This window comes from Hesperophylax consimilis, chromosome 5 (assembly GCF_061612785.1).
Source record: "Hesperophylax consimilis isolate HC1 chromosome 5, BYU_Hcon_1.0, whole genome shotgun sequence".
Classification (NCBI taxonomy): Eukaryota; Metazoa; Arthropoda; class Insecta; order Trichoptera; family Limnephilidae; genus Hesperophylax; species Hesperophylax consimilis.
In genome coordinates, this window is record NC_142840.1 from 3,376,032 (window position 1) to 3,395,709 (window position 19,678).

Consider the following 19,678-nt stretch of genomic DNA (forward strand, 5'->3'; position numbering starts at 1 on the left):
TTTTTGGAATTCGGTGATAATGTTCGATAGTATTCTGTTTTGGTTACCAGTTACCAGTGGGGACATGGTAGGACTCACTATCTCCCGTACGTAGGAATTTCATCGATATCTGCTTTTTAAATGGTAGGGAACTCTGAATTCCAACCATTCACTTTTTATCGTTGGAGATAAAGAGGTTTGCAGTGATGAGGGCATGTCCTAATACACAAAGTAGGTACGTACGTAGGTTGTATAAACAGAATGTACCATTGTATGTATGGAATAGTTTCACGTCTACTGAGACCGGACCAGGTGTTAAAACCGAAGGTTATACGACAGCTGATCGAAATTTCTACGTCAATACGCAGGATTTAACAAACTAACTCATAATAATTCACACTTTCCGGTATAACTCAGGTACATAAAATAGTTAACAACACACGATTATCCAATCAATTCATAACGAACATAATATTTATTCCGTCAAACATGAGACAAGTTTACGATGTGGAGCAGAATTCTGCGTTTACGCGTCTTGCTTTCAATTTTGCACGTTTTTCAAACCTGTGAAGCTACTACGTCTATTTAGATAGATCTATAAAGATGTTGTAACGGCATTGGCTATTAGGAATTCTCACTTTTCAGATTTTAGTTTATTTTGTAAATCTGAAAAACATAATTTAAATCTATTTGGCAATCATACGCCAAGCAAAAAGGAGGCCCATTCATATTTTTAAGGTGGAATTGTGGATATATTTAACTTGGTACGTAACACGCCATGGTCGAAAATGATAGTTAAACGCGAAAGGAGTTATTCTTTTATTTGATAATGTAATATTCTGACCTCAGATCTAGTGTTTACAGCGAGGATTAAAATAAGAAGAAAAACGTCGTCGCAATGACTTCGTGGTTATTAATGTACCTACCTTTAATGTTGTGGAACGCTATGGCTTGTATATTACCTGAAAACTTCAGCCGTGGTTGTCATCGCGACATGTTCGTCATACCACACGCACAACGGCAGAACAGATGTTCTAGCACAGTACAGCATTACAAGAGGAATGGTGCTATTGAAATTTCTTAAAAATAATAATAATAAAAATTGCGATGTACAATAAAACAAAATAAATCTCTAAATAGTATAAAATAAAGTTGCTATCCGCGTCTGTCTGTTTGTGCGCTTAGTTCTTCTAAACTACGCAACGGATTGTGATAGGGTTTTCATTATCATTCAGATATTTTTTTCAGGAAGGTTTATATATCTATTATACTTACAGAAAGTACAGAAAGGTCGATGTTTTGTAATCAAATCGTAAAAAAATATTTTCGGGCGTTTACATTGCTAACGCTGGCTAAACCTTATGAGATACATCAACATAAAGTACTAAGGAATTGTATATCTTGAACAGACCTACAGAAAAGTCCGCAATGGTATATGTCTATCACGTAAGAATAACCCCCAGAAAACCATCATCATCTCTGTAATGCTTCAATTAATTTCTAGATAAGGAATTAGGACAATAAATTGAATTGCTTACAGATAATGCGTCACTAAGCAAATGACTAAAATGCTAGAAAAAAGAAATCCTTTTTTACAAATCACTGTAAACGTTTTTCAGGGATTCGGGTTATTCAAACGAATGTTTGTAACTATTTTACAAATCACTGTAAACGTCTTTCAGGGATTCGGGTTATTCAAACGAATGTTTGTAACTATTTTACAAATCACTGTAAACGTCTTTCAGGGATTCGGGTTATTCAAACGAATGTTTGTAACTATTTTACAAATCACTTTAAACGTCTTTCAGGGATTCGGGTTATTCAAACGAATGTTTGTAACTATTTTACAAATCACTTTAAACGTCTTTCAGGGATTCGGGTTATTCAAACGAATGTTTGTAACTATTTTACAAATCACTGTAAACGTCTTTCAGGGATTCGGGTTATTCAAACGAATGTTTGTAACTATTTTACAAATCACTGTAAACGTCTTTCAGGGATTCGGGTTATTCAAACGAATGTTTGTAACTATTTTACAAATCACTTTAAACGTCTTTCAGGGATTCGGGTTATTCAAACGAATGTTTGTAACTATTTTACAAACATTCGGGTTATTCAAACGAATGTTTGTAACTATTTTACAAATCACTGTAAACGTCTTTCAGGGATTCGGGTTATTCAAACGAATGTTTGTAACTATTTTACAAATCACTGTAAACGTCTTTCAGGGATTCGGATTATTCAAACGAATGTTTGTAACTATTTTACAAATCACTGTAAACGTCTTTCAGGGATTCGGAATATTCAAACGAATGTTTGTAACTATTTTACAAATCACTGTAAACGTCTATCAGGGATTCGGTTTATTCAAATAATGTTTGTAACTATTTTCTCAAACATGTTTCCAATTCACTTATTTTACGTACACTTGCCAATGTTTTTCAGTTAGAAACGAACATTTTCTACGTCCTAAACCCTTTCCACCTTAAACTTCCCCTTTCACGACCACTTGTTGCTCCGAAGTGTGTTATTTCTGAGTTATGCCGCTTTGCTTTTAAATTATTTTTCAAAACCTCGAAGTTTTTAAAATAATAAAAAATATCAAATACATGTAGGGTGAATGCGACCTTAATTTCAATCATCTATATAATATATAAAAAATCACAAAAATACATACAACCACAAATTGTAACTCCCCTATATAGAAGGCGTTCTGGGGCAGGACGACGTCTGCCCGTACCCACTAGTATATAATATGTTTCTTTATTGTCCACTATAGACTCAAAAACTACTGGACCGATTTCGCTGAAGATTTCTCATTAGTGTCGGGAGTATTTTTGTTTGAATGGCAGAAGAAATCGGGGACGCCCGACGAAGACTTATCTGCACTGGAGTGAGATACGGATTCAAATGAAAGTCGATATAATGCACTAAATAGTAACAATATGGTGTACAATAGTGAATGGTGGAAGTTATGCACGCCCAAGAAAGACGTGGCACGATCAAGTGAAACAAAAACTTATAAAAAGTAAACTTTTCAATTCTTTAGAATACTATTATTTTCACCTTATTAATAGACCCAGTTTACAGGTACACTAGAATTCAAAACTTCACTCCAAATCATTCATAACCCCGAGCAACACCGGGTACACGTCAACTAGTTTATATTAAAAAAGAACTGCATTACTCTTCCAATTTGAATAGAGTTTTACATAAAATGGATAAAAAAAACAGAGTTTAGTCGTGCATTCAGATTGAGCACCTCCAACAATAGACAACAAATGGCAAGCATTTTAATTTGATTGAACCCTGATTGTTTTGGTGTTACGTGCGCGGGATGTAGGTATAGATAGGTGCCCATAATTAACACTCGCGATATTAATTAGATATAAATAGCCTTTATGTTTATCGTCAGCGAGTTAGCGTGCCCCGATGGGCTTATCGAGTTTCTCGACACGCTTTTCAATAATAATAGTGCCAGTAGCGTAGCATCGATTCGATTTGCGGATAGTCGTCTAACGGCAGACTGACACTCTTGCAGTATGTTGTGTAAACTCTGCAATTAATAATACACAATTCTGTACATAGGATTTGCGTGAATTTGCTTTCCGTGTCAATGAGTGGCGATTGTTTAATTGTTGTGTTGTGTCGTGTCTCTCTGTCCCCTACCCCTACATTAGTTAACCAGTAATCATGCATCGCCTTATATATCATGTATGTGAGTGATTGTAACTCTTCTTAATTAATATTTGAGAAATGTTTTGTTTGGCACCGCATAGGAGTTTTATCAGAGGGGTGGAAAAGACGACGAACCTATTCAGATTTTCAAATGTAATAATTAATCCAAATAGCTAAAACCGTTTAACTACTTCTGACCATATAATATACCTAATAGAAACAATGATTTTGACTTATCTAGAAAACCAAATGAATCAACCATTGTAGATTCTAATTAATGAAAATTGAGTTTTGATGGTAAAATGTGGTAAAATTTTATTTTTATTACGACAAATAATGAGTCTAATTAAAATAATTTTATTACAAGATAATACATTACAAAATAATAACAAATTTATAAAGCATTAATAAAGTAAGCATAATGCAACGGTATTTATGCCAGCCTTCCAAAATATCAGAATATCAGATTGACAAACTTCAATCAGTGTTTAATGCAGCAGCACGGCTCATAACGGGTTTCAAAACATTCGCACATTTCAGAACACCTTCGTAACCTTCACTGGCTCAAGTGCTCTGAAAGAATCCAGTACAAACTGTGCTGGATGGTGTTTAAATCCATCAATAAAATGGCCCCACCCTACGTTTCTGAACTATGCGTCCCGGAAAACACTGGTCTGAGGCAGTCAACTCTTAGATCAGCAACATCATCAGCTGTAGGCAGACTGATGGAACCTAAGCGCAAGCCAAATACTAAGTTTGGTGATCGCGCTTTCGGAGTATCTGGGCCGAAGGCTTGGAATAAACTCCCTCCGGAACTAAGATCCATAACAAGTCCAACAGAATTCAGGTCCAAACTAAAAACTTACCTTTTTAAGCTGTCATACCCTTAAATTAAATATACCATTCCTAAAAGAAAGTCCAGTTATATTCAATTTTCCAATTATGTCCTAAATCCTGTATCTAAATTTCGCCAATAAACAATTAGATAATGTTAAATTAAGTGTTAATCTCAAGTGACCTACCAGGTAAGTATTGTACTGTATATTATCTCCATAAATAGTTAGTAATAACTAATAACATAGATCACTGTAGAAATGTATTATAAATTTGTACAGCGCCCTTGAGGTGATTTGAACAAAAACGGCGCTATACAAGTCATCCAATTATTATTATTATTTTAAAGTAAAGGAAAAAATTATACCATATTCCTAACACTATATAAAATAATATTATGATGCCTGAAATGATTACTGAAGGCTGTTGACAGGATTTTAAATTTATAATTCTGTTTTCATAAAAGCGCCGGTTGACTGACTTTTGCATAACACCCCCCATCCAATAATAATAATCGTAGATGGTTTGGCTTTGGCGCCGAGAATGCTGCGTCCCCGTCCGCCCGACGGACTGCTGACTGCCAAGAGTAGGTGAACAGTACTGATAATAGCGCTAGTTCCAAGAAAGGCGCGCTAGATGGCAGCAAGCGGCTCGCTGCGCGGCTGCGCGCAGCTCGCGGCCCCGAGTGACGTCACAAACTACTACTACTACCGCTGCTGACTTGCTATTGTATTCTCATTCGTTCAATCCCGGTACAATCAATCGCAGTCTCCAGTGCTCGGTCGTGTGGTCACTAGCAGTCACTAGTCACTCAAAACTCCGGATCGGACAGCAATCGCCGCTCCGCGATCAAAAACAATATATTTCGGCGATTTATGAATGTACAAAAAGTTTTATTTACAAAATGTGGTGACGCGCGAAACGCTTGCGCAAAAGATGACAGTACGTTCAAGTTGTATATCTCGTTGTGTTGACGGTCGCAATCATGAGTAAAAGGTGTCCGTGTGAAAAATAGAAACTGAACAAAAAAAGGTAGGTAAATCCACGAATAACTTGTTGTGGACCGTTTGTTATTCTTCAGATGGTATTGTTTTGATCGATTCCTTTGTGGCGGATTTGTTATCCGGCCCGGGAAAAGGTTGTCTCGGTTGACATTTCTGGACGGAAAATAACATTTGGGTCGCCCGTATTTTCGTATTTGGACACGTTTGTAAAATGTTTGCAAATATAAACTCTAGTTCGTCGCTCTATCACCTGCATAACTTATATCCAGGTAAAATTATTCTATTTTAAAAGAGGAAGTAGTTAATACGGGACGGCTGTAACAAGTGGAAGTTATGACAATAAACCGTTAATTTTTCTACTGCGAGCGTTTTGTTGAGTTTCTGATTTGAAACTTTATTTGTGACAGGTGCTAAATTTGAGGAAATTAATACTTTACTATCAGGTACATGTGCACGTTGAGCCATTGTCCACTTTGCAGATACGCACAAACTATGCTAATTTTATCCTCGGTAGAACAATGCCAACATATAACTAAAAACTTAACATTTGTACATGCTTAATTATTTTACCAAAATATAAATGAATAAAATTATATATAAATACTCTAACTTTTACCTAAATATTGACGGAGATTATGCTATTTTTAACGATGTTTGAACACCTGCATTTTTAATTTCACATGTGAGTACAATCTAAATTGAAGGGTCTGGGTGTGAGATAACTTATTTAATAATGCAACAGTTTGTGTACCTTTTGTTCATATCTCCTGTCAAATTAACCTTTCGTAAACAAAATCCACAAACAACTACAAAGATGGACAAATATAGCAGAACTGTCACTATAATCATACAAAACGAAAATGTTAACATTGTAAAACAGTTCATATGAAAATGGTTTTGGAAACACTATTTAGTTAATTTTTAACAATATGGGCAGAATAGTTCGATACTTGAATATATTATGTTATAGATAACCTAACTTAATGTTTGTGTTAGTAATTTTTTTGATAAATGTGTTCATAATTTTTTTGTCTATTCCAGGAACATTTGGAGCGGCGAGCGGGTGGATGACTGTGTCTAGTGGGAGCGCTCCCCCGGCCCCCTCGGCGCCCCATGCGGCGGAGCCCCTGCTGCAGTCCGTACGCACCTTCCTGTCAGAGCCCCACAAGTTGTTGGTACATGACCCCCCACCTTCGCAGCCCCCGCAAGACACTCAGCACCTGGGAGATGTGACTATCGCTCCCGATACAGCATATCTAGAAAACCACAACTCGGTCCTCAAGAGAAATGACCTGAACAACAACTCCAAAAACAAGTTCTCAGAACGCAAGAACCCCGAAGATCGGCGAGAGTCGTCTGGCACGGGAGCGGTGGACGTGAGCGGCATGCCCAGCCAAGCCGAGCGCATGCAGCGCCAGCCCCTTCTGGCCCGCTGCATCAAGCGAGACACCTGCCTCAACGTCAGCCCCCCTGAGGAGTCCGACCCGGACCCTGAGGATGGCCCCGTGCCCCCGCCCAATGGCTACCCCGCTCTGCCCAACGGAGATTTCCAGATCGAAATCCCTCCTGCGGGAAGGGAGGAACGCTTCCCTAAAGAGATATGGAAGACCGTCATATCCTTCCTCTTCTTGTTCTTCTGCGTCACCATCAACATGATGTCGCTTGCCTTGACGCACGAGCGAGTGCCCGATCGGGCGACCTATGGCCCTCTCCCCGATATATTCTTGGACAACGTGGCCCCCATTGACTGGGCGCTCTCCGCCTCTGAAATCCTGATCATGCTCTCTACGGCCACATCATCTGCCGTTGTGGTGTTCCACAAACACCGCTTCATCGTGGCCCGCCGGATATTCCTTCTGGTGGGACTGTTGTACCTGTATCGCTCCGTCACCATGTACGTGACAGTTCTGCCAGTGTCCAGCACCACATACTACTGTAGCCCCAAGTCCAACCACACCACACCGCTGCTCATATTCGAGAGGATGGTGTACTTGTTCTCGGGCTTCGGCTTGTCTATAAACGGGAAGCACATATACTGCGGAGACTCCATCTACAGCGGGCACACCATGATCCTAGTATTAAGTTATCTGATAATAGCCGAGTACAGCCCGCGACGAGGGCTGGCGCTGCACTGGGCGGCAGGCGCGGCGGCTGCAGCTGGTGTGCTGCTAATCCTACTGGCGCACGCTCACTTTGTGGTGGACGTTATAATAGCGTACTACATCACCACCAGACTGTTTTGGACTTATCACACGTTGGCAGCTCGCCCGCTGCGGCACGGTACCCCCGGCATGATATCTCGCGAGTGGTGGTTCTTCTTCTTTAGTTATTTGGAAAAGAATGTGAGAGGTCCGGTTCCCAGACAATACAACTGGCCGCTACCGTGGCCCAAAGCCAAACTGTTCAGCCGCCTCAGCTAGTGGCGGTGCCCGTGCCCGTGCCGCTGCCGTGAGCATCTTGCTGGCTCTAAAGAGCCCATGTTTAAGTGTCGTGTTTAAGCTACAAATGTGATAGTGAGCTTCCAAGTAGAGGCTCCCCGATAGAACAATAAAAACAAGCTCTCGTGGAATCAGTGTGACAGAGTCTGGGACGGAGATATACAGACAGTGAACCTACCTTCTGCGAGTGTCTCTTGAGAACCTGCAGCTCCTTGGGGCTGGTGCGGGTGCAGATGGCCAGAGTGAGAGTGTAGTCGAACTGATGGATGATCAGGTTGAGATAGACAGTCTCCTCCCAGTCGATGTCTGGATCTCCGATAGGGAGCTTTTTGGAATCCTTCCGAAACACGTCCACAGATGTCTGCAAGAATATCAATAGCCCGAATGTAGCAAAGTTTAGTATGTACTATTTTAATGTGTGTATGTGATAAATTTGGTTCATAAATGTTACACAATTTATTACAGCAATTAATGGCTGTGAAGACTCGCTTGCCTGTAAGTGTTTTGGGATAGAAGATTATATTGAATGGAAACAATTACGAGATATAAAAAGAGATAAAAAATACATAGATCATATCGATTTTGCTATGAAAAAGTTTTACTATTAGACGTTATGGGATAGTTGTTTGTTTAGAAAGAAGAGGGCCATTTTGTGGTTGAATTTAATTTGTTTGCTAAATGTATGTTTGTTGTTGCCGGCTTCTTAATGTCAAGTGCGTGATGATCTGTGACAGATCTATTTACTAAATGCAGCTAGCAGTGTTCCTGGCCCCTGTGAACACATCTCGTGTAGCACGGTATATATATCAAACTGAATGTGTTACTCTTCTCTTAGTACTTTTGGAATTTTACTCCTTCTCCAAATGATATTTATAAAAATGATAGGTCTTATTAATATATTTTTGTAAGTATAAAAAAACATATATTTCAAATTCGTCTACATAATCGTAAATGATCAATGTTCAATATTTATGTACATAATATTATCAAGATGGGTATTATACAAGAATAGGTGTTGTGTTGTTACCTCATATTTGGGCAGGTACCGGGATGAGCCTTTGACGTGTTTCTTCCTCACGAAGAACAGCAGATCGTCACAGTCGATGGCTTGTTCGTCTTGGAACAAGAAATGCCGCACAAATAAGTCTGTCCAGTAGGTTGTTCCTTGCAGCACCACAAATCCCGAATCTAAAAGTTCATTAAATTTACATACATCTCCTTACTTTTGTAAGTGTATTTTTTCTTCGCTGTATAGCTTTTTCTACTTTGCCCAGTCTGACGATGCCCGTATCAGGGTGAAACTGATCCAGTCAAAAAATAAAACAAGGGGAGAAAAGTTATGTAATGTTTCTAATCATGTTAACTATGGATTTCTATCGAGAATCAACAGTTATAAAAGTAGAAATATGTTAACTATTTATCTTTTTATAACTTTTACAATACTTTTATTTCACCTCTGAAATGTTCATGATTTCTCTCTACGGTTTATCGATGTACCAAATTCATGTAATTAATCCATCATACTAAGTTCTGAATGGGATAAAAGTGTATTCTAACTTAAAGAAAAGTGCCTTTACTGATTTAACTTATGTATGTAACTTTTCCAAGACTAATCACCCCCACGAATAATGTAAGGGAGGTATGTCTTGCTTTAAACTGCCTTAGCAACGGACCCTTATTTCTACGTGTAGCAAAATTCGTAATTAAAAGAGAAATTATATTAAAATATGAATATTCTAAAAGTTAATTGTTGAAAGTGTCTGATTTTGACTTGTATGAATCTCTAGGAATCTCCCATATTGTTATATTACATAAACTGTACTGTACTAATCATCAATAGAAATCTTTGCTTTTGTAATGTGTTTATTGTATAAGTATTTAATGTTGTAATAAGAACTTTTAAATCACTTCATAATAATATACTTCTCAGTGTTGATTTTATCATTTTTTTCGCTGAGCCATATTTTTTTTTGTATTATTTTTAAATTGATGCAGAATAATTTTTTTTTATACTTGTTGATCAGCGTTTATTTACGTATAATGTTATAATTTGTGTACTTTTTAATGTTAAATATAAATCAAGTTGTTATCAAAACTTGTACAATAATTTATTCCTCTACAGTACTGCGCAATAATGACTGTTGCATAATGCTGTGTGTATTTATACATTCCCCGATGTTATGAACAAATTTGAAACAATTTTTTTTTTCTTTTTTGTTTTAGTTTGACTGTTTTTTATGTAAATAAATGTGTTGAATATAATCTAATCAGTGCAATCTTTACTCCCCGACCTTATCAACTGCAGAAAGCTCATTGCCAACCCTTGAAGCCTCACACCGACAAACAGAAACACATTATAATATTACATAAGATATAGGAGCCCATTTTCATTTCAACCAATGGTCTGAGAGCATGAATTCCGCGTTTATAGCAAAAAAGCAGGATAACACCATCTCACCCATTTATTTTTTTCAACCTTGTTACAGAAATGAATATGTACATACATATTATTTTTAAAAGCAATTTTCAAAAGGTTTTGTAATGGAATTTGAACAAACATAATTAAAAACAGGCTTCGAACATGACCGAAATTTATTTGTTTAATATTTTATTTTATTTTATTTAGGAAACAAAAAGTCATTTATATATTTAGCATAAACAGCAATTATTTACAATATTAGATCAATAATGTTCCATTAATTCTAGTCGTTGATTCAATATTTGCACCTATACAATATATTTACAAATGACAAAGAAATATAAAGAATAAACATTATAAGAAATTACAAAATGTTATAAAACTATCAAAGACAGTTAGTAGTAATACAGTTTTCGCATGATTATAATAAAAACAATAAAATAAACAAAGATGATAGGATTATTTCACAAAATAAAAGAATTAAGTTATCAGTTTAATAAGTTACATTTTATGTTTTCAAGTTACAGTTGAAAATGTCTACATCTCTAGAGGCATTGTGAGTTTTACATATATGTACGTCCTATTGGAGAGTTTTGCGCATATTTGGCTTTACAGTGTGGTGTTCTAAATAAGTCATTCGATCTGGTGTTGTGTTCAGGGCAACGAAATTATAAAACGATGGTGCAAATTAATCAATCATTTTATTCCACTCCGACGGTGTTTCTAAAATCGGGTGTAAGGTGGGGTTAGGTTTGTCTGGGTCTTGGCGGGGGAAGCGCCTGTCCACTTACTGCGTGGCGGGTGGATCCGGAGAGACTGGTTGAGGGAATCCGTTGACCTCTTCAGCAGGACTCTCTCGACCCATTGCCTTGCGACCAGAGATGTGCAAAATGGGTACCCAAAACCATTTGAAATGGAAATGGGTCAAAATTTTTCCATTTGAAAATGCAAAATGGTTTTTAGAAAAGCATTTTAAATGCAAAATGCAAAATACCTATTTTCAAAATGCATTGAAAATGCAAAATGGTTTCTCAAGGCAAACAATAAAATAATTATAGAATTTTTAAACATTTTTGTCATTTAATAATGGATATCAATGTAGAACAAACATATTACATGATGGTAAATCCAAAAACACCACGACTACAGATTATGAAACCACAAAAAAATTGCGCAGGACTAATGTTGCCAGCGTAAAAACATAGAAACTTAGCAGTTAATATTACAGCGTCATGGCCCCATGTTCAGTTTTTGAATCAGTATTTTTTATAATGGTATCACTCAATTGCCAGGGCTCCTACCAGGGAGCAACTTGACAAATGTAAATTATCTCTATCTCTATCTTATAGCGAGGTTAAGGTCCGACTGATATTTGGGGCTTATGAAAAAAAGATGAGTGGAGATAGTAGGAAGAATGTAGCAAAAAAGCATTTAAAATGGAAAATGCATTGAGAAAAGCATTTAAAATGCAAAATGGCTTTTAGAAAAGCATTTAAAATGCAAAATACCCATTTTGCATTTCCATTTGAAATGGATTTATTTGAAATAAAGCACATCTCTGCTTGCAACACAGAAGGACTCCCAGATTCCTACCCACTCCTAATGACTTTTCCTTCCCAGAACTTCCTCTCCTTTCTTAAAAATACCCTACACACAGCATCTCCAAAGATAACATAGGCCTTGAGGGAAATTATTTTCCTTAGCTCCTGGTGTGGTGTGGAGAGATGAGACAAATCAATCACTTTTATTAGAAATTTTACTTCTCAGAAGATTGCGTGTAAAAAAAGTAATGTAAATAAACAATTATTATTGTCTTTGAGGCGAATTAATTAAACTATTCATAATTAATTAATAATACTACAATTTAGATGATGATGATGATGACTTTGCTTTACAAACATAAACAGATCAAATTAACACTTATTAAGTGTCAAATGCAATAGGTAGGATGTCTCTTGGGGCTGCTTTCACCAATCAAACTGAGCAACTGCTAAATTCACCAAAATAACTGAGTGTAATTTTTGATCAGCAAAATTCTTAGTGAAATGGAATCGAGAAAGTCTGCAATGGGTAAATTTTCACAAAACTTAACATCCGCTGTATTAAGTAAGTTGTATGATTTAAAAAGTGATCTTAATAATAAAAAAAAACTTAGGTAAGAAATGGATGTAGATCAGATTTGATGACAAGCGTAAATACTGATATGTAATAGAGATATGGAAACTCTTGGTTCATACAGGCTAATTAATGCTCAAAGCAAACTACCTACATCATGTATTTCTGAACTTATCTGACATATTTATACCCAGTGTATCTTATATTGTAAAGTTTTGTGACTTATCGTGTTGTATTGATAAAACGGTGGAATCTGCATTCTTCCAATTTTTCGAACATTGCCAGTTAGAGGTTTTGAAGCACTTGAGACAGAGCCTGGACAGGAGGCTGTAGTGTATAATTTATTTTATTATTTTTAAAGAAAGACAAACATTCCCAAGTTACGAATAACCTGACAATATGTTAAATTCTCTTACTTCCATCATAGTAAGCGGAAAATATTGTTTTTGTCGTAATGGAGGACTTAGCCAGCCAAGGAATTGAACTCACAACGCCTGGGAGGGAACCAGAAGCAATGCCAACTCAGCCACTGACCGGTCAATAAATATAGTGTTACAAAATATATAGTGCATCAACTCAAGCTAGGTGATAGGTGGAAACTTGAAGGCCAACGTAGGAAATGCCTATTATATAACCCACTGAGAGACAGCCTGGGTTCCCACTGTCTCTTCAACTCTGGTTCTCCATCAATAGGATATGGTGCTCCCGCAACCATTGTGCCAACATGATGCACAGGGGTTGATGAGGTCCACAGGGCGACACCTGAGGCCCTGACCCCCTCTAACCACCCACCATTTATCAAATAAGAAGAGTGGTAGAATTCACACAATATGATGATATAATTATTATTTTTTTTGGTAAACTAATGTTTAAGACAAGATTTTTTATGCATAGCACAAAGGGTAACAATTATTATGTAAAGAACAACGGTAACTATATTCTCGCAGGAAACCAATACTAGCTGCCACTGTCGGTCAACATAAATTTTATTCCATATTTAATTAACCTTTCAATCAATTTGAGTCCTTTTGTTTTATGAAGATTCTTTAAAAAAAAAAAATTTTCTAGGACGGGTTGTTTCGGAGAATTTGAACAATTCATCAAATTTCAACGTTCATTTACGGGTTCTGTGAAAGTTCTATTAAAATTCTGTTATTATATTATTATAGGCTAGTTGCTTGACAGAACTGAAATAAAAACAGAACTTAAAAATATCTTTCACAGAACTTGAAAATTAACTTTGAAATTTGAAGAATTGTTCAAGTTCTCCGAAACAACCCATCCTAAACAAAGAACATGAATTGTTTAATTAATGCGAGGTGAATTATTCTTCTTCTCCCTTGACTTTCGCATCATATATTGTCCTCTCTTCGTTCATTCACTCTACATATCCAAATTTATTTATTTATTTATTTTTCATGTTCTCCGTAAAACGGTTATTCACCAATACATTATGGAGAAGATTACAAATTAGACAAAAAGTATAGCAAAACACATAAAAAGGTCAGTTTCATTACTTTGTGACATACGTCAAAAGATAATTGTTAAACTGCCTGTAGGTTACGTTAAAAATGTCGATGGTCAATGCAGACTCGTTGAGCAGTTCAGTCGCTCTGTTGACTGGGGCGTTCTGATAGGCAGAAGTCCTCGCTTTTGGAGCATAAAAAAGGGTATGGGACCTTCCACGAGTATACTTGTCTGGGACATATAAGTTAATCTCTTTCAAAATAGGTGGATTATGTATAGTTCCAGAGATTATCTTAAAAAAATGTTTTCCTAAAAATATTTTCAAAAATATTTCAAAAATATTCAAATCATCTAAGCGTCTCTTTCTCAACCCTTCTCTTATGGTGCTAGAAAATCCCTTTAGCTCCGGTGCTGTGTACTCAGTATACAGAGAGAATTATATATTTAGAATTTTTTCTTTTTTAAGTTGGATTAAATAAAATAGTTCTCATAGTATTATTATTTTACATATTATTAATAGTGCGTACGGACACATGGGTGTAGGTAAAAATTATGTATTAGTGCTGAAAATGAAGAAAAAACATTGGCCATGGATAAAACGCATGATACGTCCATCAAAGCTGGCAGACTGCCGTCTAATACTGAGTAAATTGTATTTACGAGGGTAATCCCAAAAGTTAAGTCTCAAAGCCCTGGGGACGCGGGGAAACTATTCATGATTCTGTTGGCAAAACTGTTCTGTTTGTTGCTTCCCCCACTCCCAAACAAGCCTACGCGCACCTCACCGGAATGTTCAGTATTGTAATGGAGATCCTGCAGTGTTACCGCCAAGTGCGTAGTTGGCGCAGTTTTTCGGTTCTTGGACTCAAAAGGTGTTAAACCGATTGAAATTCATCGCTAATTGACGGAAGTGTATGGCCAGCCGTGCATGGATGTCAAAAATGTCCTCGAGCTTGCAGTTGGTAGTACTGAAATTCACGATGAAGAAAGAAGCAGGAGATCGTCATTTTCAGATGAATCAGTCGCGAAGGTTGAGCAAAACATATGTGAAAATTGGCGGATCATTCCGGGACGAGATCTGCATTTTGGTTCCTGAGGTTTCCATGCCATAACAGAATTCATGGGATTTTGAAGGAAATGATGCAATATCGGAAGGTGGGCACAAGATGGGTCCCACGACGCTCACAGAGATCACAAATGCGGTTCAGCAATGACAACTAGGTGAAAGATGAGGTACAATGCTTCCTCAATGACATGCGGCGAACTGGTATACAAAAATTCTCACAAAATTGCTCACAAAAATGCATCCACCGAAATGGCGACTGTGCAGAAAAATGTTCCAAGCTTTAAGATATGTAAAAAAATAATATTTCTTTTTATTTTTTTAAAAATAGGAGACCTTACTTTGGGATTATCCTCGTAAATCTGTTTTAGATGTTTTTACGACTGATGCTAAGCTTTTCCCAAAGTGCTTTGGACGCAGGGGTGGCTTTTTGTAGACTCAGATTAGTAAGCCAATTAGTACATGCGCTGTCACTAAATGTTGGTTGGTAGTAAAGATTGCGAATGGTGTTGCTGGAGGAGGTAGAGGCTGTAGAAGCTGCTCCGCGGGCCCCCTTGCCCCCGGCCACTTCCTGACTCTGGGGGAGGGCTAACTAGCAGGTTAGTTAAAGACTCATCATCGCCGCTGGCATCAGTCATCGAAGTTTATAAAGTTTGGATTGACAGATGCAGCTTGCAGAATCTTCTTGACCCCCGCCAGCCTCTCTCCGCTGGCATCTTCAAACTGCTGTTTCAACACTGAGATGTGTTCCAGCACTTCCTCTTCCATTTGATTGTCAAACTTCATCAGGTGTTCCAAGTACTGGTCCTTCTGTAGTTTGATGACATCCGATAGCTTCATTGTTACCCTTTCGGGTAAAACTTATCACGGCTTCTCCTATACATTTGACCGAAAGCATTTTCAATTGTTCGTACTCGGGATGCTCTTTGTAATATTTCTCTAGAAGGGTTTCTACGATTATCTTGTCAGAGCCACTCCCATGGTAATCTCGTCTAAGGCTTCTTTTATCGATCTTATTCTTGCCTTCAATGTTCCTCAGGCTACTCTTTTCTTTCTTGATAAGAATAATATCTTGTGGATTGGCCACAAGGTCCGAAAATTGTTGCCCGAATCTGATGACGTTTAAATGTTGGTTATCCTGGTAATTGGTTGGTTGGTGAGCCTGATGAGCGGCAATTGGTGTTGACGGGAATGTCCAATTCTTTGATCATCGGCTTTTGTCAATGCTTCATTAACCTTCATTATCAAAAATTCTTGTACTTGATCTGGGGCAACCACTGCCGAAGCATACAAATGAACGGAGAGTGTTTAATTTTAGTTTATGAACGTTATGGTTTTTTTCAAATATCTGAAGAAGACCGCAGAGATGCCTCTCCGTGGCGAGGGAAGGGCCACAGAAGAGCTCATTTCAGGAACAATTCGGCATTCATGTTCATGCCCCCAGATAACCAAATTAATGAAATCGGGAAGTACTTCTTCTGGAATGTAGTTCAGGTGTTCCCGGATCACTTGGTGCAGAGTAAATATGTTAAATATAGCATCATCGGAATCCGATTACAGTATTTTGACTTTGCCTTCTCTGAAGAGTCGGACCAGTATTTGATCTTTCAAAAAACTTAACCCGTACAAGCCCACCTGTGATATTCTTTATTTAATTAGAATGGGAGAAACAGTAATCTGACTGTAATTGGTCCGCTTCCCGAAGTAATTGACGAGACCCATGTTTGACAGAATATCTAAGGAGCTTACAGCACCACTATCAATTGTATCATCGTGGTTGCCATGAATAGAAAACACTGGAAATGAAATATTGATGTTGGGATCTTCATAGTTTACTGAACCGGTAAGCGTTTGCTTAAAGTTTTCATTTTGATTAGAAAATACCTTGAAATCAACAGGCTTGTCTCCGAAACAATATTTTCTGAACAGTTTTGTACATTTGAGCAAACAGCCAGGCGATGGTTTGGCATCATGGAATAAGTCACCCTCCAGAAGTATAAAGTCAACATTGTATTCCGCTGTAAACTGGAGAATTTCTTTGAAAGTAATGAAGCTATCCTCCCCTATGATTACATCTAATTCATTGTATCCCAAATGTAAATCTGTTGCAACGAGAATATTTAATACGTCTTCGGGTTTCGGATTTTCCCTCTCCATTTTAACGGTGATTCTTATTTAGAAAATCTAATACCATAATTATTATAAATTTAATTTATTCGATGGAATAAACAAAGATGTAAAAATGACATCCAGATTTCGAACTGAAGTAAAAACCCGCGTATATTAACGAAAAGCATGAACTAAACTATACAAAAAAAACACATAATACCCAAAGTGTTTTATAATATTTTGTCGTACAAATTTTAATATTATAAAGTAACAAATAAACAACAGATTGTCAACATATATGACAGATCGACACATAGTACCAATATCGATCTATGATAAATCTATTTTCAACTGGCCAATGCTAATGCAGTAAATCAGGATGCCAACATAACAAACTACGCAATGAATTTGAAAAGTCAGATAATAAATATATAAAAAAATCTCACCGTCTTTCAATAACTGTCGCATTTCCTTCGTTCTCTGAAAATTGATTTCCTCCAATAACTGCTCCAGGGCGCTCGGGGCCTTCAACAGGGACGCCGAACTGAAAGCCATTTCAGCTTAGGGCCGTCAACAGAGCGCGATTAAATCAATAACAATAATTAACGCGACGAATGAATCACCTGGTGCATAATAAACTGGGCACTCCGATATCATGCTTCAACTAAGTTGTTTATATAATAGCATTCAATCTTTGATTGAATTTTAAAATATCATTTGACAGACCACTTCAATCTACGATCGCAGCAAGGTTAGAAATGTTGAAACAAGAATGGTAACTTGAAATAACCTATTTAGAAACATGTTCACCGAGCATTTCAAAGTCCTAAGTTGGTTTATTGGTTAGTTTAACAAGGAAATGTGAATCAGTCCGGATATAATATTACCAACTACGCTCAAGCCGCACAACAATCGATTTTCATTTTTTTTGTCAAAGAGTTACCCGTTTCCCCCGCCAGTCGCCCTCGCGGCGCTTTACCGAACAGCTGATTGCTTTTTGAATAATGAAAATGTTCACAAAATAATAATATTTATAGTCGTTTTTAGTCACAATGAAACTAAATCCAAGTATTAAGTAAGTGAAGCGGAATCACCGTACATCGTATATCATTTACCTAGTGTGTTTTTTACATTTATTATTGTCCTGTGTCTACGTCAAAACAAATGGCATCGGGCAACTAAAATGTTTGATCCCACCATGTGTCACTATGATTCCATTAATAAAATGAAGCCATTCATGACTTTTCACAATTAGAACACTTTCAAGATGTTTTTGTCTTAGGACGGGTTGTTTCGGAGAATTTGAACAATTCATCAAATTTCAACGTTCATTTTCGGGTTCTGTGAAAGACTTATTCAAGTTCTGTTGTTATATCATCGTAGGCTAGTTGCTTGACAAAACTGAAATAAAAACAGAACTTGAAAAAATCTTTCACAGAACTTGAAAATGAACGTTGAAATTTGATGAATTGTTCAGATTCTCCGAAACAACCCGTCCTTAGGGCGAGTTGTTTCGGAAAAGCTGAACAATTATTCAGATTCCCGAGTTCTATTCAAATGTAAAAAAATCTTCACGTCGATTTTATTCAAATACAAATTGGGTTGTTTCAACTCCGAAAAAGCTTCCGTTATATTTGAATAATCCGTTCCAGTGTTCCCCGCCGAATCGGGCAATTATTGCAGAGAATAATTTTTTTGCGAGACAGGAATTATTTTTACGCTGGCAACACCTCGTATTTTTATCAATCTGTCAAAACTTTTTCCCGCCGCGCCGTCACTTCGTTGGATTGCTTGTTTTGTGTGATTTTTTTGTTGTTCATTTAGGCATCTCAATTTTTGACAACTTATAATGGATCCCAACTTACTGTAAGTATTGTAAATTATACCTTATTGCCATAATAAATATGAACCTTATTAATAAATAATACACGTTTGGAACCGTATAGATACGTAAGTGAGCATTTTATTTTCGTAAAACCATTATGTAAAGCTTGATAATATTTTGTGGAATTTCGTCTTCTAAACGAGATAAACGATCATTATGAAAACATTTGCGATACGTGTATATACTTATCGTTAGTAAAATTACTTGAACTTTGTGAGAATGAACTTTCTAAAAGCATTGCGTTTTATTTTTTGAATGTTCTGCCATGGAATGGTGGCAAATCTTTTTGTTTATTTTTATATATTATTTTGAATTCTGCCACACTTTAATAATGCTTTACCGAGGAATATTATAGTGCTTTCATGTGTAATAAAATATCTATAAGAAACTATAAAATATCTATATATATTTTGAACCTAATAAATATAATATTTGCCGTGCATATTTAATTTTATATCAGCAATTCCTTGTACGATCTTGTTACTTATAAATATGAAATGTGTTTTCAGGAAACGATGCCATGTTGGTGAGGAAGTATAGCCATATTCTCACCAATAAAAAGACCGACGCAGTCATCTTCAAACAACGAGAGGCGACATGGCTTACTCTTATATCCGATTTCAATGGCGATGGATTCTGTCAAACAGCTCCGAGCTCGGTTTGAAAATATAAAGCGTCGGGCAAGGC

At 36.9% G+C, this 19,678-nt stretch overlaps 2 protein-coding genes and 1 pseudogene across 7 annotated transcripts in view; 1 reads left to right on the forward strand and 2 right to left on the reverse strand.

The window, feature by feature from the left end:
* Positions 1 to 8,064, forward strand: part of LOC149423424 (phosphatidylcholine:ceramide cholinephosphotransferase 2-like) — a 165,601-nt gene extending 157,537 nt beyond the window's left edge. For 3 of the 5 annotated variants that reach the window (XM_089631536.1, XM_089631537.1, XM_089631538.1), the window contains one exon: positions 6,537 to 8,064. In XM_089631536.1, the coding sequence (XP_089487662.1) occupies positions 6,537 to 7,915 (1,379 nt within the window). In that variant the 3' untranslated portion in view covers positions 7,916 to 8,064. Of the gene's footprint in view, positions 1 to 5,139; positions 5,524 to 5,831; positions 5,939 to 6,536 lie in introns of those variants that run through there. The other 2 variants (XM_089631539.1, XM_089631540.1) reach the window with 2 other exon arrangements.
* LOC149423426 (uncharacterized protein KIAA0930 homolog) overlaps positions 1 to 18,015 on the reverse strand; it is a 59,726-nt gene extending 41,711 nt beyond the window's left edge. For both annotated transcript variants that reach the window (XM_089631535.1, XM_089631534.1), the window contains exons 1-3: positions 17,553 to 18,015; positions 8,961 to 9,121; positions 8,112 to 8,294 (exon numbers count right to left, since the gene is read on the reverse strand). In XM_089631535.1, coding sequence (XP_089487661.1) covers positions 8,112 to 8,294; positions 8,961 to 9,121; positions 17,553 to 17,661 — 453 coding nt within the window. In that variant the 5' untranslated portion in view covers positions 17,662 to 18,015. The remainder of the gene's footprint in view (positions 1 to 8,111; positions 8,295 to 8,960; positions 9,122 to 17,552) is intronic.
* On the reverse strand, positions 16,087 to 17,154 carry LOC149423427 (double-strand break repair protein MRE11-like; annotated as a pseudogene).
* Positions 18,016 to 19,678: the final 1,663 nt, after the last annotated feature.